Source organism: Mytilus trossulus, chromosome 1 (genome assembly GCF_036588685.1).
Source record: "Mytilus trossulus isolate FHL-02 chromosome 1, PNRI_Mtr1.1.1.hap1, whole genome shotgun sequence".
NCBI classification, from domain to species: Eukaryota; Metazoa; Mollusca; class Bivalvia; order Mytilida; family Mytilidae; genus Mytilus; species Mytilus trossulus.
Window position 1 is genome coordinate 93180161 of NC_086373.1, and position 24793 is coordinate 93204953.

The 24793-nt window shown below is 31.8% G+C and overlaps 1 protein-coding gene across 1 annotated transcript; it reads right to left on the reverse strand.

Annotated features, from left to right (window-relative positions):
- Window positions 1–1367: 1367 nt before the first annotated feature.
- On the reverse strand, window positions 1368–24295 carry LOC134691096 (RING1 and YY1-binding protein B-like). Its single transcript, XM_063551330.1, has 4 exons — window positions 24143–24295; window positions 14747–14866; window positions 8720–9265; window positions 1368–1653 (listed from the first exon to the last, which is right to left on the reverse strand). The coding sequence occupies exons 1-4, from the start codon at window positions 24166–24168 to the stop codon at window positions 1434–1436; spliced, it is 912 nt and encodes a 303-aa protein (XP_063407400.1). The 5' UTR covers window positions 24169–24295; the 3' UTR covers window positions 1368–1433.
- Window positions 24296–24793: the final 498 nt, after the last annotated feature.

A 24793-nucleotide genomic window follows, 5' to 3' on the forward strand; every position in this document is an offset into this window, starting at 1 on the left:
GGTCAGTACCTTAACCAACTGAATCACAAATGTGACTGCTCCAAATTCACTTTATTCATGGTCTAAGAAACTTATACTTGTATACTGAGGAAAAAGTCTAAATATCAGTCTGCAATAGTTATGTCTCAATCAACAAATAAAACACTACCGCTTTTGCTACAAGGTTGTATTATAGATTATGTATAAAAAAAGAGGGATGTATGCCTTTGAAAATAGAGTTCTAAATCAGGCTATTGACAACTAATATATAATAATTCTGCAAATTGTTTTCATTGTATTACCATCAATCACTGAATGTTTGACATTTTTCAACAATATGTATACATATATAGTAAATATATGTCAGTTTCAGTTAAAAGTTCAAGGTCATTTAAAAAAAAGCTTACTTTTCTCATATAATTGCCTGAAATTTGTGCGACTGTCCTAATTAATGTTTATTGAAAGGCACATGCACCTGATAAATATGATAGGAGAATGTCCAAAGAATTTTTTTGAAATTGTATAATAATGTGTAATGTGTATATTTACATTATTGTATTATGAAAAGGTCATTTTATTACCTTCCAAATATTATAATAAATCATTGTCACTTATCTACACATATTATTATGCATGAAATCAAATGAGTAACATCAAACATGTCAAATGAGTAACAGTTTCAAATGATTATTAAATTTGGGGATTAATAAAGTGAGAAAAATAAGTGCAAGTCTGGCAATACAAAGAATACTGACATTCACAAGACAAAACAAGACCTTTAAAGGACAAAATAACGGTTTTGGGATGCCCTTTATTTTAAATGACATATTCTACATTTCTTTTTATGCCAGCAATTATATTGACAACCATAATATGGAAAATAAAAAAATGAATTTAGTGTGTTCAAAGCATGTTCAAAGCACTTGTCTGAATTTGATTTCATCTGAAATGCTGGAACCCAAGCCTTTGAAAGCCAAGTGTGTATAACTTGAACATGCAAGCAGCTTTAGACCAAAAGATACCAAAAAAGAAATAGCCAAATTCATCTACAGTAACAAATACCAAATTTCATAGACAGGAGCTATGAACCCAGCTCTAATTTATCAGACATGGGCTTTAGAACAAGGATTAATTTTGTGGACTTGAGATATCGATATAAATATCAATGTAAACGGAAGTCCGACTAGGCTTTTTACTTGTACTATTAATAAAACCTGTATTTGACAGATGGGTTACACTTGATGAAAATTGAAATTTTGCAAAGGCCTAGTTTACTAGTCATGAGCTGTAAACATTGGTCTAATGTGATTGATTTGTATGTACCTAGGTCTTATAGGACTTAAGTAATGTTTCAAGGCCTATATTGATAGAAAAAGTCTTTACAAGAGTAAATTTTAGACACTGATCATTAATTTTATGGCAATATATAATACAATCAAAATAAACAATTATGATCATTGATGATTTTCTGTTACAAGATCCTCTGTATGACAGTGACTTCCGCCTGAGGTGGAAGAATTGTCACTATTATCCACATGATTTGTTTCTATGGAAGTCCTTTTCTTCACTTTTTTAGGTACATAGTCTGTAATTATTACTGTAACATTATTCACTGTAACAGAGATTTTCTCTTCAGATCTTTCTTGTTTATCTGCCTTCTTTACCTTTGGTATTCTGTAAAGACACAATGAAAGACAAAATGATAAAACCATCATTAAAAGCAAATTATTGAAGACTTCATGGCAGTTAATAGAGATAAGCCTTGTATAGTACAGACTTTGTCAGTAATTATTATTAGCATAATCACTCATTTTGATTGGATAACATAATTTTTAAGGAATTAATTCACAATCAATGCTATATGCAAGAGCAGAGGAGGTATGACAGATTTTCAATGTGTGATTTGACGTTGTTTTCTGTCAGTTTTATTAAAATGAAGATTACAATATCATATTTTCAGCAGCGACTGCAGAAATTGGTGATTAAAATACAATATTATACAGTTATCTCCTAAAAGTCCAAAAATATATAACAATTATTGTTCACAAGACAATGGAAATATTTAACAACTATAGTCTGCAACAAGACAATGGAAGTATATAACAACTATTGTCCGCAACAAGACAATGGACAGATCCACATCCAGTTTTGCCTACAAACATTCCGGCATTAAATCTACCAATTACATTGAATATCAGCAAACACATTATGATCTTTATATATATATAAGTATGCAATATCAGGATGTTGCCCATTTAATCTTAAAAAACATAAACTGTACAATATCTATTTAATTCTCATGTAGTTATAATTATAATCATTGAAATGACTTAAGTGATGATTTTATCCCCTCATAATTCTTATAAGGAGTGAAAAAAATTATCATATGATATTGGGCTTACTTTTTATTTCATAGAAATGAATTATACAATCCAAGGTTATCAACATACATTGCAGAAGCATTTTTTTTATGTAACCATTTTTATTTCATAGAAATTAATTATACAATTCAAGGTTATCAATATCCATTGGAGTAACATTTTTTTTATGTAACCATTTTCTTCAAGTGACATGTTTATGGCCAATTAACACCTTTGATGATTATTAATCTATTGATCATTAGATCTTGGTTTTGACTACCTAATACAATGACTTTGCAATTTCCTTCAATCATAGCCCTCCTTAAGAGCTAGCTATATATAGGTATAACAAAAAAATATTTAAGTAAAAAAAAAGTGTTGACCACAGACTATCTTTATGTATCTTTATGTGAACTGCAAAAAAATACCAAAGTATTTAAAATAGTACAGTTTAGAAAGATTACAAAAAATTATTTTGCCGTGGATGCTGCATTTTGTGTTAGTCATGTAAATTATAACCACAGACTGAACCCAACTGCTGATGACAACATGAGAATGTAGAAACTATATCTTCCAAACATAAAAAAATGAACTAAACTAAGTGATGTCAATTTTTAAAATGTCAAGACAGATAAAATAATAGTAGTGACAAAAAGAACACAAAAAAGTTAAAATTTACTCTTCCTCCATGAAAGTTTGGGATGTTAGTTTTTTTTAACATAATTTTCCTCCCTCATCAGTTACAACTTTCTATGATCATGCAGTCACTTCAAAGAACTAAAAACTATTTTATATATCTTTCTGCACACCACTGTAATAGCTTGTAGGTCTATTTAAGTCTAGAAATTGCCTTTGTTAGTCCTTTATTTCATTAGTTTTCTTTTCAAAACAAGACCATAGAGTTTTTTGATTTTCCATAAATGAACATTAATAAATCAGTTTTGGATGTTAGAATTTTTCGTTACATCTTTTTCTCACTCTAAAAATACAATGTTCCATGATCATGCCGTCACTTTAAGATTTAAAACTATTTCATATATCTTTCTACACGGCATTATAAAAGCTTGTAGGTTTATTTTACTTTCTACACACCACTGTAATAGCTTGTAGGTCTATTAAGGTTTAGAAATTGCCTTTGTCATTCCTTTATTTTATTAGTTTTCTTTTCAAAACAAGACCATTGAGGTTTTTTTTCTATTTCCATAACAGCAGTTCTTTAATGGTGAAACACAACTATATCAATAACTTCTTAATGTCTATAAATTTAATTATAATATCATATTTTTTAGCATAAATCTTTACCTTCTTTTAATAAAAGAGATTATATCTAACTTATACAGAGATCTGACTCCCTATTAGAACACCAAGAAGCAGGCCACCCAAGCAATTTCAATCTCTACTATTAACCCAAGATCAAAAGATTCTGCTACTGGTGAATATGTATGGAACGTTTGCAGCTATAATGACAACTCTGTTAACCAGATTGTTGCTCATGTGTTTAAAATGTAATAAAATTTCAAAACATTAATGAAGTAGTATAAATCAAATAGAATGGTTGACATTTGTGATCATGATGCTTCATAACATAAATGATATTAATGTGTTCCGTCAAATCTAACAGGTGTCACTATCAACACATTTTCCCCTTTCTATCAGTATTGTTATAATTGTTAACTTATATATATATTATATCTAATTATAAGGAAAATATATTGATAAAATATGACTAAGTATCTATTTTTTTTCTTTATTTGGTTTATTTATTTCTTTTTACCTGCCTAGTTATTTAATTATAAGCAAAACATGATAAATCTTTAACCATTGATAAATGGGCATCAGCTTTTTGTTATAAATTTTGTCTATCATACTGATTCATTCATTGTTAAGGGAATTTGATGCATGCTTTCCTGTGCAGTTTTATTCATTAATTCTATTTTTTTGGTGTACTGTCTCAATGTGAATTTGTCAATCATGAACTAGTTTTCACAGCTGATCATTACTAATTGTTAAAATTAAAACTGTAATAAGGATTAATACAAATGCATGTGTTGGCTATTTTGAGGCATATTTAACATACTGAATTAAGTAAACCATTTCCACAAGAACGGAACAGATTTAAGATATTGAACTACATGTATAACCTTATAGACTGCTGAAATTATGATCTTTTATGATATTATGATATGTTTTTTTTTATCTGTTTTAAAAATATAAAAAGAATGGAAATTTAGGGCCCATTCAAATATCAAATACTAAAAAACCTTTAACCTAAGGTATACAATATCTCCTATCTAGGACAACTTTTCTTGAGCATGAATTCAACAACTCTTTCCTATTAAGAATAAATGTCATATCATGCATATCAGGGGCAGATCCAGCCATTTTAAAAAGAGGGAGTTCCAACTAAATGCTCCCATTGAAATCCATTGATCCTCCCAAAAGGGGGGGGGGTCCAACATTTTGTGATTAAAAGCATTGTGTATAAGTTTCATAACATTTGGTTGAGGCAAACTAAAGTAAAGGAACTGAAACCAAATTTTTTTATGATTATAAAGGGGCATAACTCATGAATGGTAAAGGTGATTCCATCCAATTTGGAAGTTGATCTGTGTTTTGTGTTAATAAGCATTGTGTTCTATAACAATTGGTTAAATTGATGCCTCCTCTGATATGAAGAAGACATTAAAAAATAATTCTATAAAACAATATCTGAAAAGTCAAAATTTGAAGGTTGTATTGATCCTTTTCAATTTCATACGGATGCCTCATAAAATTATTTTTGTAGTATGGTTAAAATTTTATATCTAACTTAAAAATGACCACAGCTTTAGAATATATATAGCAAAATGTACTATGCCCTGTTACCACACCACACTTAACTCTGCCTTAAAAGATCAAGAGTCACTTTACAAACTAAGTTAAATTATTCTAATTTCCAGATGTCCTATTTAGCAATACAATTATAATACATAAAAAACAACCATCAAGCAGTGAACTGTGGTGACAATGTCAATATGTTTGTCAAAAGTTACATAAATATACATCAATTGTTTAACAGCAACATACAAATAGTGAACACAAATGACTCAATCAATTATGTTAACAATGTTCTAACCATACAGGTGTCCAATAATACCTACATGCTCAAATGCAGGTTATGATTAATACAATACTGAATCTTGTATGCATCTCTATTATCATAATACACATGTACCTTTCAAAATATGCTGATTACAGGTGGAAATAATGCTGAAATAAGCTCTCTGACAGAAATAATACAGCAAATTGTCAAACTACAGTATTCATTGACATTTGAGAAGAACTGTAGTATCATGTCAAACTATGAAAACATTTTGTACTTTACAGTTTTAATCAAATGTTGATTATAGAAGTCAATTGAATTTTGGTGTTTTTCTTTTAATTGAAAAGAATAAAATGAGAATAAATTCACAATCTAAAATTAAAGGTAAAAAATTTGATAGGGTTCCGCAGAACCCAATGTTTTGCCTACTTTTGCTGTTAGTCGCAGGCCCAACAAAAATGAGGGGAAAAATAACAAATGTTCCTCTAGATACTATCTTTTGATTGTAAGAAGCTTCTGTCCAAATTTGGTTAAAATCCACAAGTTTAAAATTTTTAAAAACTTTAACCACAGAGTTAATTTAATGTCCATTTATAAGTAAAATATGGAAAAACAGGATATTTTCTTACAGAATTTACTTCGGGATTAATATTCTATATAATGATCATAAAACAAGGTTCTGTCCAAGTTTCGAACAAATCCCGGATAGTTTAAGAAAGTTATTGAAATTTTCTAAACTTTTAACCACAGAGTGAATGTAATGATCCTGGCAAAAAAAGTCCATTTATAAGAAAAACACGGAGAGAAGAAGGATTTTTTTACAAACATTTTTTCAATGTGTTTTTTTTACCAGAAAATTACTGAAATCTTCTGCCCAGATTTAAGTCTTAACTGGTTGTTTCAGCCTTATCTGCTTCAACCTAGCCATTGTGGAAAATTTCAAAAACAACTCATCCATCAACTAACTAGACTAATTTGTTTTCTTATATAAAGTACAGGAAATAAAAAAAATGAAGCAAAAAACAACAAAAAAACAACTAGACAAACATATTGATTTCAATAAATTTAATGATTAGTAACAATTACATTACCGAAAAATGTAAATGTCTACTTAAGGTCAGCAATAAAACAATAGAAATACACCTTAATTTGCAAAATAATTTATTACATATTCGTTTTTAGTGTAATGTTCTAGTTTTAATATTTAACCTATGATGCCTTTCAATATATTCTAGTCAATAACCATAAAATACTACAATTTTTTAAAGTAGCTTAGTAACATCGGAATTCCGTGGGTATCACATGATTTCAATGAAATATCTCAAAATCTAAATCTGAAAACCTCTGCATTCTCCTTTAGACTCGGCCAAAGCTGACCATTGGTGGTAAAAAGTTGCTTCCTCCTTCTTTTTTTAAAATAGAATTATAAATCACTACGATTTCTCAGTCACTAAAGAGAAATTTTTAAATGCCAATTTTCAATCTTAAATTAATAAATTTCTAGACATGATAGACAAAGATTGACACATTTATAGCAATAGAAAAACCTTCTTTTATCATGTTTATTCACTTCCTAATTTTAACTTGTAAAAACCTGTCCATCTGCCAAATATAATGTACATGAAATGTTTGTCAAACTTTATTTGCTATTAGCACATGATTAGGCTAACTTACACAATGGATATAGAATTGTAGTAGACTAGCATGGGAACTTGCTGTTATTGAGGAATTTTCAATCATAATAATAATATTTTTATAGATTACTGTAAATTCATAATTATTTTGCATGCATTTATTATTGTGGTTTTGGAAAACAGAACCAAAATGCTAGATTAATCATTGTGATTTCAGAAAAATAGGCATAGAAAAGCTATTTGTATTGGATATCAAAAAGTGACATTTTTATCATTGCAATCCTCTCCAAGTTACATAATTCGACATAAAAAAACCTTGTTATAATTTCTGAACAAACTGTATAAACATGATAAACATTGTTATCCTGAAATTGTTACATACATTATTTAAATATTTTTGTGGGTGATAATAATTTCATTACTAATTTTCATTTTCTCTGTAAATTGTAATTTATTTTAACCAAAATTAAATGAATGCATCACATATAAATTTCCCCTTCTTTTTTAACATGCAATTAACATATAACATTTGTAGACCATGGAGTAACAAACATGTAAATGAGTTGTTTCTGGTCCCTGTACCATGTAATATAACACATTTCTTCTGTTTTTAGGTGAAAATGATTCATGTTAAGATTGGCCATGAAACATGCAGGATCATGGTTTGATTAAATTGTGTTAATCACAAAATGACTAATTTTAATTCTTTTCCTGGTCCAATCTTCGAGGAGAAACTCAAGGAAGTTAGCTTTGATGTACTTTAACATTTTAGAGACAAATCTTAGACAATTTTTATTGGAGATGTTTTTGTTACACTATTTAAATGTCAATACTTGATGTATACGATTTCCTGTATTTTCAATCAAATGGTAAATCATTTTTGATTAAATATATATCATGACAAAGACTATGTCCTTTAAAAAATTAAATTGTGACCTCAATTACTCTTATGTCAAGGTCACAAAATGAAATGTGATTCATTACTAACATTAACTGATTTCATTTCTTTTCACGATTTCATTTCTTTTCACTCAAGCTATACCTATGTTTTACCTCTCTAAAATATAAGACATACAAATATGTGAACCTTATAATATCAAAAACTTGTACAGATTTTACAACTTTTGAAGGTCGTACCAGTAGACCTTCTAGAATGCACTAGACTTGTTACTCCCTATAAAACTAACATTTATCTATCAGACATTTGAGTAGTTCTATAAACTATATACACAAGTTGTTTGCCACTTTCCTGCATCCTGCCAAGAAGAATATAGAAGGAAGATTGGAAATTTTATATTAAATTAAATAATTTTTTCCTAGTTAACAAAATCATACAAAAAACATAGTTCCACATATGCATTCACAAGTAATTCCCTTAATATTGTCATGCAAAACAAAACGTTTGACTTTATTTTGGCCACTACCTTTAATTGATCAGTGGAAAATAGATTCAAACATCTTAAAGACACAAACCATTTTTCTTAAATATCTTACTGTACATGTATAGGCTAGAAAAAAAATCTCCTAGGTTTTGAGATGAAATATAGCATAGTATCTGTTGCATGTTATTGGGAGGTGGCTAAAAAACTATATTTTATTTTGACCATAAAGAATAGTTGATAGACTTGTACATGAGACTTGGTATTACAGTAAAATAAACAAACCTGTTAACTTTCTTTGGCTTTTTCTCTGGCTTAGCATGCTTTTCATGTTTAAGATTGTGTTTTTCAGGTTTTTCTTTTTTTTCATGTTTGATATTTTCTGGCAGAATTTGTTTTTCAGGTTTTCCCTGTTTTAAAATTTCTGGAAGCTGCTTTTCCTTCTCTTGTTTTATGTTATCAGGAAGTTGTTTTTCCTTTTCCCTTTTGACTTTTTCAGGTATTTGTTTTTCCTTCTCCCGTTTGACATTTTCATGCAGTTGTTTTTCCTTCTCCCGTTTGACAATTTCAGGGAGTTGTTTTTCTTGCTTGAGACTTTCAGGCAGTTGTACTTCAGGTATATCAAGAGAGTGATCTAAACTGTTGTCATTACTTATTGGATCTTCAAAAAAATGAGAGTTTAATCCTTGATTACTATTGTCACTGAATTCAAAATCACTGTTGAACTCTAGTCCTGTAGAACTTCTTTCTCTCTTACAGGGTGGAGCAGCTACTGGAACAAACTGCTGGGCTGCTTGCTGGGCCACAAGTTGTGAATTCAAACGAGGTTTTCTGAAGAAAAAAAACAAATTATTTACTACTTTTAACCTTCTGTTTATATGTATATATACATATTAAGTCATATTCTTAAATCATACATATCACGATATATATACAACTATATAAAATTAAAGGAGAATTCATTTTTATAGCTTTTGCATATTTACACGAAAAACAATAATCTTTAAAAATATAAATTATATATGAAAATCCTGCTTCTCACAATAAAGAGTCCAAAAAAGCACTTACAGTGTAGCATGCAGATCAGCACTTTTTTTTGGCATGCAATATATGAAACTTGAGTTAGGTGTTTACTATTTAAGAGAAAATTGGTTCCAGTATTTAACATACATATTTCTTAACCCTAAAATTGCCCTGATGTGTGTAGTTTTAACCCATGAACTATGACTATAATAATAAACATGAGTTGGAAAAAGTCTGTTTTTGGTTGTATGCTAATTCATTTATTTATGGCCTGGAAAATTCAAAAGTTGTATTTTTTCTATAGTTAATGAGCCAAAATAAAGAATGACATAAAAAATTTGACAAAAGTCAAACCACAAACATAAAGATCAACATGATTACAAACTGTTGACTCTTGAAAGTATGCTCTTGGATGACAATGTCAAATTAACTAGTTTTAACTGTTAGCCAATCGAACAACAAAAAAATATTTATCAATCATTGATTATGTCATCAACAAATTAGATTTATAATTAATATTTCATTGTACATCTATCCATACAAACTGTACAATATTTGTGTACTTTTTTATATAGATAAGACCCTTGTTTTTCCCATTTGAATGGTTTTACATTACAAATACAAATATAAAAATAAGAAGATAATGTGGTATGCCCGCCAATGAGACAACTCTCAAATAAAGACCAAATGACACAGAAACTAACAACTTTATGTCACCACTTATTCATAGCATGGCTGGTAGTCTTTTATTTAGATTTATTGATATTTGGTAGCTTAACCTTTTATAGCAAATATCCTTTAGCACAGAACAAATTATCATTACATACAACAGGTAGATCCTGTGAACAGGGTGGACTAGTTAATATGGACTACAAGTAGAAAACGAGGGTAAATTGGAAGGGGCTGAAATCAAGCCCTGTTACAGACCACTTTGAATGATGTATATAGACCATAAACATAAATCAGAATCTGTTACCATATTATATTTTACCTTATTAAACAGACATTTATGTATCAACGTATCAATTTTATAGAAAAAAATATATATGGATTCGCATTTAGATATTTTGATGATTTAAAGACAAATTTTGATGTTTTTCCCTGATTTTATGATCTTTCTACACAAATGAACACCTATTTGTTCAGTATCAACATGTTCAATGAGCCAAAATTGTAAACATGCACAATTTTTCTAAAATAAGTGCAAATCCCATTTTAATAAACCTTGACCTTAAATTAGTTTAATGGTTTAGGACCCCTTAACCAAGTTGCACAAATAGAAGGAAATACCCATTTCTGGACAAGTTACAGGATAGCTAGACAGACAAAAGAAAGAGCGGATGGAAAAACAACCCAAGGGAAATGGTTATTCCTATATACAATGTACCACCCAACATGCCCAACAAACAAAGTTTGTTGTGGGTGGGTGTTATAAAGATATCTATGTGAACCTTTTGCCTTTAACAACACAATTAACATACACTGACACAAGTCATGTCCTAAAAGTAGTTTAATATTAAATTACACATACACATACATGTACCTGTACATGTTGTCTGGCACGGGACAGTATCACCCATGAGTGAGTTCCACTCGGCGAACTATCAATTACCACAAGAGAAACCTCAGTGTAACCACAGAGGGTATAAGAGGTGATTATAAAGGTAAAACAAACTTTACCACCATACAAATTATCTTCACCACTTCCTTACCTTGTTATTTAAGTACCCTTGATGGCACATTTACAAGCCACTGATTATGTATACTTATTCAAATAAGGTTTCCGGTTTTTATTTCTGTTTAGTATTTTAATACCTTATAAATAAAATGATGGTACATTCACCCTATCATTAATTAAATAACCCGTAAGATGTCCATTGAAAAATCACTCCTTTCTCCCCCTTGAAGTATCAGCATAACTTACCAGTAATAAGTATCAACTTTAATATAAACATAAACTATTATAATATTTCACAGTCAATGGGTATTTTTTATTCATTCAAAATCTGCACTCCCTCATGACATGTAACATAGGTACAGAAACCGTACAGTATAAACCAAAGGTTAGCTCAGTCTTTGGCAATAAATCTAGACAACTGTAGAAAACATAATGCCCTAATTATTATGTTTTACAGGTCAATAGTTTCAGTACACATTGTACAGTACTCTTGCACTTAACATTTGAGCATTTCTATTACTTTTGTCTTCCGAAAAAAAATGATAAGAAATCATAACTTGAAAAAAGCAAGAATAAAAATTTTATTTTTCTCTGTTCAAAGGAAAAACAACTGATATGGGGTAAATACATCATTGTGTAATGAAATACATGTACTGAAAAATACAAAGGAATATCCACTTCATGCCAGGAATAATTAAATTTTCCCTTTTCTACATAACAAAATTCCCATTACAACTACAAGTCAGAATTTATGTTTATCATTTGTATGATGATCATGAGTTTGATGTGTTTATGAGCTTTTGATTTTGCCATTTGATAGACTTTCCAATTTGAATTTTCTATGGAGTTTGATACTTTTGTTATTCTTCTTTTTTTGACAGGTGTTCAACAACATAGATATATATGAAAATGTGGTATGAGTGCCAATGAGACAACTCTCCATCTAAGTCACTGTTTATGAACAGATATATCATGTTAAGGAGGGGTATTTGCGAAAAAATGCCAGTCGAGAGAATATTAAATTTCGCGAGCCGTAAGGCATGTAAGGCGAGGTAAATTCATTCTCAAGACTGGTATTTTTCGCAAATGCACTTCAATAACATGCTATATCTGTTTAATTACACCAAATGTTAATGTTCAAAAATGCATTGATGCAAGCGTCCATAGAGTATTTTTTGGCAAATACCAAGTCAGAGAGGGTAAAAAAGGCATTATCCTTTTTGCAAATACCCTGGCTGCTTTAAAAATGAATGATATTCATTTGAAAACAGTAAATTGGTGAAATATACACTGGCTATCAACTAATCAAAACCCAGGATTCTTATATAAGGTGTAATTATAAAAGTAAACCATTATAGGTCAATGTACAGCCTTCAACACATAGCCTTGGCTCACACCGAAGAATAAGCTATTAAGGGCCCCAAAATTACTAGTGTAAAACCATTCAAACGTGAAAACATATCTAAAAATCTTAGTCCTAATTACACTTGAGTTACAAATGTATATGTACATAAATGTAAGTAATAATGTGTACAAAAGACAATTAGCATATAAAAATTGCATGCACAACATCAAAACTGAGTACATAGTCAATTATTTGACAATGCTAAAATCATTAAAATTCTCAAACTTAATGAAAATTAGAAAAGATAACTAGCGAACTATATATTTGTAAAAAATATCTATTGATAAACAAAGAAGACAAAGTTAATTGGGGACCCTTTGAACCTCCATGTGGACCAATTTGATAACCAGGCCAAAAAATCTAAAATCTAAAGACACAATTGTTTCCTGATGTTCAAAGAACACCATTTACAAAATTTCTGTTGAAATCAAACAAAGTATTATTTTGGACCCTTTGGACGTTCCTACAAACCAATTTGAAAATGGGGCCTAAAGTGACAACTCTTAATACACAGTCATGACAGTTAAATTCAGCAAATTAAAAAAACACCAATGTAAGAATTCAAGACTTTGAATTAAACGCCATTGAAATTGTTTTAAGAAACAAGCAATTTTTTTAAAGTTTAAGCATTCAGGGTAATTACTGATCATGCTGATTCAAGTAGAAATTTTTCAAGAAATGTTAGAAGTAAGCTTTAAGAGTTATCTTTCTTTCTTAAACAAGTAGCACAAATAGCTCACTAGACTCAGACTAAGTCATTTTATTTTATTGTAGCCTTAAATATATAATACTAAATTAGTATGATCCAGGGACTAATTATACATGTACATGTTACTATGTTGCTAAAATTATCACAACCAACATATGTATTTATAGGAAGAGCAGTCATGTCCGGTGATGACCTTGTTCTGAAACTGGGATATTGACATGAAAATCACTTGTTTAAGTATCATACCTTTTTTTCCCCAAAAAAATCACCTAATTATACATATTATCATTCTAATTACCCACACTTATTTCAACATCCCCCAAACAGTGAAATTTTGGTCGTGAACAGTAAAATTTAATTACATATATGACATAATCTCATCTGTAAGATGAAACTTTGAATTTTATTGCTGTCAAGAATCTGTTAAGAAAGTATAAGTTCATTATGTTAAATGTTATCACTCATTACAGGATTTTTTAAAAACAAATATAGAATTTAAAGCTGAATTATTGCATCAAAGGCATAAACCTTCCAACTTTAAAGAAACAATTTAAGTTTCATTTTTTTCATTTTACTAAACATGCTATATACATGATCTATAAGTGTTCTCCCCAAGGCCTTAAAGCACCATGGTACCCTGGTGCTATATGTTCTACCCTGGTTCTATATGTTCTACCCTGGTGCTATATGTTCTACCCTGGTGCTATATGTTCTACCCTGGTGCTATATGTTCTACCCTGGTGCTATAGGTGCTATTTGTTCTACCCTGGTGCTATAGGTGCTATATGTTCTACCCTGGTGCTATAGGTGCTATATGTTCTACCATGGTGCTATATGCTCTACCCTGGTGCTATATGTTCTACCCTGGTGCTATATGTTCTACCCTGGTGCTATATGTTCTACCCTGGTGCTATATGCTCTACCCTGGTGCTATATGTTCTACCCTGGTGCTATATGTTCTACCCTGGTGCTATATGTTCTACCCTGGTGCTATATGTTCTACCCTGGTGCTATTTGTTCTACCCTGGTGCTATATGCTCTACCCTGGTGCTATATGTTCTACCCTGGTGCTATATGTTCTACCCTGGTGCTATATGTTCTACCCTGGTGCTATATGTTCTACCCTGGTGCTATATGTTCTACCCTGGTGCTATATGTTCTACCCTGGTGCTATATGTTCTACCCTGGTGCTATATTTTCTACCCTGGTGCTATATGTTCTACCCTGGTGGTGCTATATGTTCTACCATGGTGCTATATTTTCTGCCCTGTGCTATATGTTCTACCCTGGTGCTATATGTTCTACCCTGGTGCTATATGTTCTACCCTGGTGCTATATGTTCTACCCTGGTGCTATATGTTCTACCATGGTGCTGTCTTGCATGATTTCATAACAGAGTATATACATGTAGGGGTCATGGTGCTATAATTTTTGGAAAACCAGTGCCATGTTTTCACACAAAAATTTCTGTTTTAAGTAGGACTACAGGAGATTTACCTTGTAGAAGTTCCTTTACGAATGTCACACATATCACATTTATAAGCTTCTGGGGAATTTCTGTAAGTACATACACTACACTCCCAAAATCCATCTTCAGGGGGCTTCTGTCGCTTAGATCTGGAAAAAAAATAATGTATACATGCATGTTGTATGTGTAGTATAAAACTTTCAATCTGAAAGATACTGCTTTACATCATGTACATGTACCCTGTACATACATGTACACAGATATATAAGAAACCAAGAACATGGTTAAATATTGATTTATAAATTAGCAACAGGCATTCTTAGAGTATTACATGGCAATACATAGTTCCCTACAGGTTAAAAATTAATGGTACTGGAACAAAATGTTAACTTATCATGATAAAACCATATACAATAATAATATCAAATCAATATCTACAAGCACGAAGAAAATTAAATGCTTCACTATGCATAGCTGGATACAACCACAAAGGTCAAACCTTGATTTTTTTTTATAAAACAGTTGGCATGGGGCAAAAATACACACAATACAGTAAATTCAAAAATTATTGTGACTATGACATGTATGAGTGCATTTATTTTTGTGATTTGGTCATTTGCAATTTCATTTAACCTCCCCTTCTTTTCCAAAAAACAAAACTAACATTTGGATTAAAATGTGGTACAGAGACATCAATAGACTAATACATGATTTATTGTCTGAAAACTATAAAATTCATAAGAGTTCCACGGAACCCAGTGTCTCGCCTTCTATTGCTGTTAATCGAAGTCTCAACAAAAATGAGGGAAAAAAATATAAAGATTCCTCTCGATACTATCTTTTGATTGTAAGAAGCTTCTTTCCAAGTTTGGTCCACGTTTGGTAAAAATCCAGGATAGTTTATGAATCTGCAGACTAGTTCATGTAATCATGGTAGTCTTAACTGGAACTTGGAAGAACAAGAGTGCACACACTGAAATGTCTCGCCTTCTTTACTAATCCTTGATACTATCTTGATAGACCTAAATATAAAGCTTTATTACAACTGTCACATAAAATCAACATTAACCAAGAAAAGGAAACATTGATCAATCAACCATGAAAATGAGGTCAAGGTCAGATGAACCATGCCAGCAGACATGTACAGCTAACAATTCTTCAATACAACAAATATAGTTGACTTATTGCTTATAAATAAAGAAAAACAGACCCAAACACACAAACACTTAAAACTTAGCACTGGACCGTGAAAATGAGGTCAAAGTCAAATAAAACCAACGTAACCGACATAAAGATCATAAAATATGTCCATACACCAAATATAGTTGACCTAATGCATAAAGTATTAGAAAAATAGACTTAAACTAAAAAACTTTACTTTGACCACTGAACCATGAAAATAAAGGTCAGATGACACCTGTCAGCTAGACATGTACAACTTACAATCATTCCATACACCAATTATAGTAGACCTATTGCATATAGTATAAGAAAAACAGACCAAAACACAAAAACTTAACTATAACCACTGAACCATGAAAATGAGGTCAAGGTCAGATGACACCTGTCAGCTAGACATGTACACCTAACAATCATTCCATACACCAATTATAGTAGACCTATTGCATATAGTATAAGAAAAACAGACCAAAACACAAAAACTTAACTATAACCACTGAACCATGAAAATGAGGTCAAGGTCAGATGACACCTGCCAGTTGGACATGTACACCTTACAGTCCTTCCATACACCCAATATACTAGGCCTAAATTGCTTATAGTATCTGAGATATGGACTTGACCACCAAAACTTAACCTTGTTTTAATACTGATCCATGAAATGTGGTCGAGGTCAAGTGAAACTGTCTGACAGGCTTGAGGACCTTGCAAGGTATGCACATACCAAATATTGTAATCCTATTACTTATAATAAGAGAGAATCAAACATTACAAAAAATCTTAACTTTTTTTCCAATCAGTCACTGAACCATGAAAATGAGGTCAAGAACATTTGACATGTGACTGACGGAAACTTCGTAACATGAGGCATCTATATACAAAGTATGGAGCATCCAGGTCTTCTACCTTCTAAAATATAAAGCTTTTAAGAAGTAAGCTAACACTGCCGCATCGACCATAGGATCACTATCCCTACATGTACACTGTATGTCGAGCTGACTGCAACTAAAGTCGCAGGCTCGACAAAAACTGCAAGGAAAAATAACTATGACTGCATATAAAGTCTACTGTTTTACAAAAATCTAGAGTTCTTTTGAGTTTAACATGAAGTTGAACATGTTTCATAAATTACTTATTTGGCGTAAATTTTGTTGTTAAACAATCAACTGTTATTGTGATGCAAATTTTTTATCAAGTGTTGTTTTGTGAGAATACATGAATATATTATCAGCCAGACTCCATGCAATCTTGGAATCTTGGGATTAAAGTGCACTAGTTAAATTACCTTTATATCTCCAGTTTAACACAAGGAAACAAATTAACGGTAGCCCTGTCACCAATAGCTACCAGAAATTGACCTGGTAGTGGTTGATCTTTTTTACTCAGTTGTGGTAGCCCAGGTGGGCAAATTGAAAAAAAAAGTACTTGACTGACTGATGAGAGTCGTATTGCATCAAAGTTGCGGTCGCAATTAACAAGGATGTTTAAATCAGTGTTTACAAATGTACCTTTGATTAAATATAGTTCACATTTATTCAGGTCACTGATTGGTCGTCTATTTTTAAAGTCAGAAAGTATTGTAAGTTTGCAAGGATATCAAATAGAAGTTCTGATGGTCATTAACTGAAGCGATCACGGTTTTGGCTTCAACTTCAAGAAAGGGAAGAAAGTCAGGGAAGATGACAATAACATGTTATGAAATAATATCAGTCAAATAAAAGAAAGTATGATATATATACAAGATATAATGCTGTCAAGAATATGGAAAACAGTACCTTTTGTAGGTCACTTTTCAAAGCCCATGTCATGTTAAGAGAATGAATGTCAAAAACGAAATTAGATACTGTTGACCACAATAAATAACATTTATAGTTCAAAATTATTTTAGTTTCCTGCATACTGAACAGTTTACAAATTAGAGAAAATCAAAAGAAGATTTTGATTTTATGACCATGCTTTTGAAATACAATGTATGTGTAAGACTTTTGAGAAAAAAAAAGGGGGACAGGGTCATTTGATTACAAATGTACGTAGTTTAATACGTATAATGAAATTGAAGTGACCAAGATATTTAAGGTGGATAGGGCATCTTAATTAAAACTGATAGAATTTTTTGATAACTTGTCAAAATGAAGCTTTTATCATGCTTTTTTCAAAAAGTATGGGTCACCACATTTTTTTCACACTACAGGTTGCTCAAAATTGTCAGATTTTGTATAGATTATTCATGGAAAATCAAATTTTGTGTGATAAAAAGAAAGCGTACTAGTATAAGAACTTGAAGATAAAATGTGAGAATATTGCTCTTATAACATGCTTTCACATAAGCAAAAGAAAAAATTGAGTCACCAAACTTGTTTTCTTGCTACATATTGAAATAAGTAAATTCATAACACTTTCTATTGTAAAAATTACTTTATCAGAGTTATCTCCCCTTATTTGGGAAAGTTTTTAAAAAATCTTATCAAACACTAACAAGGTGTTCTTGCAAAATTACAACTGTAATTATGTTTAAACACACAATTTTCTATATTCCTATCAAAAGAGGGACGAAAGATACCAAAGGGACAGTCAAACTCGTAAATCTAAAACAAACTGACAACGCCATGGCTAAAAATGAAAAAGACAAACAGAAAAACAATAGTACACATGACACAACATAGAAAACTAAAGAATAAACAACACGAACCCCACCAAAAACCAGGGGTGATCTCAGGTGCTCCGGAAGGGTAAGCAGATCCTGCTCCACATGCCTTATACAAGTGTCTTATACATAAATTACATACAAATCTCAAAATTAGCAAATTTCATCACATATATATAGACCAAAGATATCTGCTCATTTAAAATCCAAGATGGAGGAAGACACTGAGCCTCCTTAATAAATTGGATTTAATATGGATTATTGTAGAAATAAAATTAAATATTTCATCTATCATCATGATCATGGACATGTATTCTAAGACAGAGAATTCTTTAGATGTCTAAATATAATAAAAAGATATGTAAAATCAAAGTGCTGGATAGCACCTCTGGAAAGTTTGCAACTGTAGTTGTGTATTATTCCAAAAAGGTTATAGACGTGTATTATTTCAAATATGTATTTCATCACAGCTTTAATGTTTTAAACGAAAAAAAATAACCATTGTCTCGTCAGTAATGTTCAAAAATCACTTTTTTTATGTTTATCATAAAAAGTTTTGATGTTTTCTATTGCAATCTTAAACTGTAGATCTAAAATAATGAAATATATACATGCAGAAAGCTTTGTTAATTTCTTTAAGTACCCATGCTATGGCATTTGACATTTGACATTTGACATTAGACATTAGACATTATTTTATTTAACCAACCATGGGCAATCTATGTCAACTTCAAAACTACCAAAAGGAGTAAGGACCGATTTTGGCCTCAAATTTCAGGTTCATCTGACAAAAGATTTTAACCACTTTTTAAAAACTCAAGTGTCCATTTCATTTGAATCAATTAGTTAATGTAAAAGATTTGAACTGATTAAGTCATTAAAAACAATCCGATTCAAGCTGAAATATGAAAAATCAACCAAATATGCCGTAATATGTCACTTTTCGGATAGTTTCTGTCAAAAATGAAAGTGGCCGCATCCGTGTTCATCCTAAACCTTTATATATGTTATGTATTATCATAAAATACAACTTCCATTTCAATATTAAAAATGAACACGAATGCGGCCACTTTCGTTTCACACAAAAACTGTCTAAAATTTAACTAAAATGCTAAAATTTGAAGAATTCAGTAATTTAGCATGACTTTAAGGTGTCAGTACCCGATATATGTTCATTGTATAGCCAAAAATAGCCCATAATTATGTAGCAGAAGCACTCTACTGTTAAATAAATAACTAAAAGTTTACATTTTATCAACTTTGTAAAACTGCTATATTTTGAGGCCAAAAAGGGCTCTTACTGGACCTACTCCTTTTTACTTGATCTGAATTATGGGGTAATAAGCATTGTGTATTCATTCTAATTACCCAGTATTGCACAATAGATTTGTAAGATCTTGACATTTGTTTTGTGTCAGAAACCTATATGTTATGTAAAAAAAATTGATCGCAATCCAAATTTAGAGCTGTATCAAGCTTGAATGTTGTGTCCATACTTGTCCCAACTGTTCAGGGTTCGACCTCTGCGGTTGTATAAAGCTGTGCCCTGCGGGCTGCATCTGGTTCCATTTGAAACAAGGCACAACCCTAGAGCAGTAAAAATGACTCCACCAAAATTCAAACTTGATCTTGGTTAGAGGTATAGGGGGAGGGTTGAGATCTCACAAACATGTTTAACCCCGCCGCATTTTTGCGCCTGTCCCAAGTCAGGAGCCTCTGGCCTTTGTTAGTCTTGTATTATTTTAATTTTAGTTTCTTGTGTACAATTTGGAAATTAGTATGGCATTCATTATCACTGAACTAGTATATATTTGTTTAGGGGCCAGCTGAAGGACGCCTCCGGGTGCGGGAATTTCTCGCTACATTGAAGACCTGTTGGTGACCTTCTGCTGTTGTTTTTTTATTTGGTCGGGTTGTTGTCTCTTTGACACATTCCCCATTTCCATTCTCAATTTTATTTATGGTTAAAAGTATTGTGTATAAGTTTCATTACATTTGGTTGAGCGAACAAAGGTTAGCCGATGATAATTGAAACGAAAATATTCAGCAATTTTTACATACAATGTATGTATAGGGGCATAACTCTTAAACGGTATAACTATCGCCACAAAAAAATCAAATTTGATCAGTGTTTGTGGTAATGAGAATTGTGTATAAGTTTCATAACATTTGGTTAAAACAAACTAAAGTAAGAGAACAGAAACTAAAATTTCCAGCAACTTTTCTTTTTGTTAAGTACATGTAGAATAAAACGTTAGAATGGTAAAAGTGACACAATTAAAATTCAAACTTAACTTGTGAATTGTGGTTATAAGCATTGCGTATAAATTGCATACAATTTGGTTCAGGCAAACTTAAGTAAAAGAACAGGATAAAACTCAATACGATGGGAGCATAACAACAGCAGTATGACCATAGGAATAAAAAGTTTATATGCACTAGATTCATAGAACTTTTGTTGTAAGCCATTCATTTGATATATTAAGGTAATCATTGTGTTTGGATGACAAAGAAATTGAAATCTATTTATATAGGGCATGCTGTGGCTTAAAACTTTTCCAGATGCACATGCACATGTTTGTCTGTAATCTATCTAAATTTTGAGGTGAAAATGCAGCCATTTTAGCCAAAGGGTACACATCATGAACCTTAATCATTTCTACAGCACTTGTCTTCATACCCTGAGCTTTGATATTATAAGAAGTAGATGCTGACTCGGTTGCTTTTAATACGGATGCTATGTGATACGAATTTGCGATAATACACCAGAGCTGGTATGATGTAAATTATTGGAAGAAGACTGAAGAAGAATTGACGTTGGGTCAATGTTTTTTCTGCTGTCAGTTTGATCCACTTGAGCATGCTGAACAAGTGAAGGGCCTTATATCCACATTGGAATGTATTTAAATAACGGAATTAAAAGTTTCAAATGATTTTTAGCATCAAAACCTTCCAATCGATGTTTTAATTAGACAAAAACAATGCATTTTGTTTTTTTATCAAAGCCGCTATTTAACTTTACTCTTCCTTAGTGTGAGACATTAGACATATGATTATCAAGTATTTTATATTCTATCACCTGTGTTTTGTTATAACAGAGTTGAAACCATTATCACTTGTCATTATCCGACAGCTTGGTCAAAATGTCAACTTGTTCTCGCATTTTAATCCAGCAGTCATTCCAAATTTTTTCGATACTCTCAGACTTTTATAACGTTTACATACGTACATAGTAAACAGGTAAAAGTAGAGCAGAATAAATTGCGATAATCTGTCACCATAAGTTTGAGGTCGATGCCTATGGAAAGTACATGTAGCAATAGCAAGCTATAGCAAACTTTCCAAAAAACCTGGTACACAGGGCATGGAGATACGTACATGTATAAATCACATCTTGTAAATGATTTTTTAATTATTAAATTTGATTTATTGAAGTCAACAACAAAAAAAGAAAAAAATTACAATTTCCCAAGCATCTAAATCATCTCCAGGTATGCTCAGAATGCAGGATTTTCAAAAATTTCTTGGGGGGGGAAGCTCCCCCCCCCCCCCCCCATGCAAGTTCAGCACGCTTCACTGGCTTCAACTGTGATAGTAAAGTGTGGGTAACTAACATTTTATCTGGGCAAACTGATTTTCAAGTCTAGTAGCCTAGCTGGTTACTGGTGTTTATAAATTGATTTTGACAATAAAACATGTGGGAACTGCATGACTGTGAGAAAGTTTTTCAGAAAGACAAATATTTAGGACTGATATTGTCAGCAGCTCCTGTAGGTTGTAGTATTATACAAGGGTTAAAATGATCTTTACTGTCCGACATCTTCAGCTACTGCTGGCATGAAATTTGTTAAAATTTTGTTGTGATTTGTTACAGGTCTCAAATAATTATCGTTACCATTATTTCTGGAGGAAAATTTAATGTGATTAGTCAAAATCAGTTGATTTTTTAATGTTTAACAGAACTTTTTATCGTCATCATGAACTGAAAAGTTATGTTTAAGAAATAATTCCTTCATGTCATGCTCTATCTCATTTTAACATGGGTAGGCATTAATATATTTGTCGATATTTTACACTGAGCGTATATAATGCCTACCCATGTTAAAATGAGCATAGAGCATGACACGAAGGATTTATTTCGATTCTAATAGGACAAATACAGTATTTTTATAGGTCGAAGCGTACGAAAATACTGTAAAATGTTTGGCTTTTCCCGTTTCCTCCCAGAGGAGTCTGTGCATTACATTTCATATTTAATAAGTTTAAAAACAGCGAGCAGGGTAAATATATGTTGTTTTATAAAAAGCTGCTAAAATGTATACATTTTAAAGAATAACGATGGAAATAACGTTTATATACACAGTTAGTTCGTGCGCATGTGTCAAACATATTTTTTATGCTCATTAGAACATGGCTTTGTTTACAAAGAGTAATAAGGACGTCATATTATAATTAAGTCATTTGAGAAGAATTTTCACTGCGTTTTGTTATGAAGGCAGACTGATGGAGGTTGTTAAGAACTTGACTGGCTTTACAGCCCTCGTTTAGTTAGGATTCAAACCCTAAATCTCGGGATCTAAAGGTAGCACTCTAACAAATTGAGCCAAAGAAGATCTTTCCTAACTTAACTAGATAGGAGTTGGACTACTATTATATCTCGAGGCCTACAACACTCTTCCTCCTTTTCAGGCTGGGAACCATCCATACCAGCAACTCACAGGTCCACTACTGTATAACCCTGAGACTTCTACTCTGAAACCCTCTGGCCAGTTCCCTAGATGTCACCTAGACATGTCATGGTATCCTATTACCGGCTGGTCAAACCTTATGACCATATCTAACATCGAACTGCCAGGCAATATTCTATGTACACCGTTTGTACTAGTAGCAGATGTTTGCAGCACTGTAGTTGTAAAAAATCCAGGGATGGTACCACCGGGTTTCGAACCCTCAATATCAGGATCTAAAGGTACCGCGAGATATTACCTCGAGCAACGGTGTACCATAAGAGGAGGAAGATAGCACACAGAGAACAGTAGTGTCAATTATTGACCTTAGGATCAGGATCAGGAAGGTAGCACTCTAACCAATTGAGACTACCTTTATATCTAAAGGTCTACAACTTCTATAAATGAAAGTAATCATCAGTATGTTGATGGATTTCTTAAACTAGAGAAGAAGGAACCCCCATTACAGAGGGGGGATAGGACCTTTATCGGGACTCCGGGATCGAGTGTTTTTAAGCTCGGGATTGACCCTTTCGTGATCAAGGAATTCTTTTTTCGAATTTCGGGACCTCAGGATTTCGTGTTTTTAAGCACGGGATTTCGGATCAGGACCCCTCCTAACCCCCTCTCATTACAACTCTTCAAGTGTTAACCTAAAGACAGAATTATCAGCTTGCAGATTGAGGCCATTATTCGACTAAATCAGATATCAACATGTCACCTTATAATTAAGGATACCTTTTTAACTAATTCAGAAATTTTTAAATTATCAAAACAATAACAATGGTCATAAACGTGGAGAGGGCGAGATCGTGGTAGAAATTGCGATTGTTTGAGAAGCAACTTCCTTTCACAAAGTTTTCTGGAATTTATACCTGTTAGTAGGTCGAGTTTCATCCATTTAAAGTCATTTAAAAAGCTTAAAATATAAGAAATTCTGCTGTCTGTTGTGGTAAATGTTATTAAAATGGCGAGGAAATATTCATGTGACAACTTCAGCCAATCGAAGAAACCCATTAAAAATCTATTCGTCGCGGGAAAACATGAAAGTGAAAAAATTATGTCCGATGGATCCGCATTGCTCAATAATATTGCTGGTACTATCGCACCAGTCACTGGTTATAATATATGCATACTTAACTGGAAATGTAAGGTAAATGGGTGTTATTTCTTCGTAGTAAACGTGAAAACAATAGAAAATAAAAGAGAAAAACGGACTTTTGGAAAAAGGGGAGGTATTGGTATACATTCGACCCCTTGGTCCGTTCGACCCCTAGGTTTGGTCGCATCCTGCTATTATTCAACTACTGGGTGAATTGTGGTTTTACCAAAATATTTTAATTTTCTTAAAATCTCGGATTTTTTTGTGATTAGATGATTGTGAATCGCGGCTTATTAAATGTTACTAGTTATTATGTATGATTACTGTTAATTGGCACTGCGACTACTATAACACATGTGCCCAAGTTATAATAGTAGTCTCAGATTGGCATTAGAAATGTTGTAGAACTGCGTTTACTGACCGA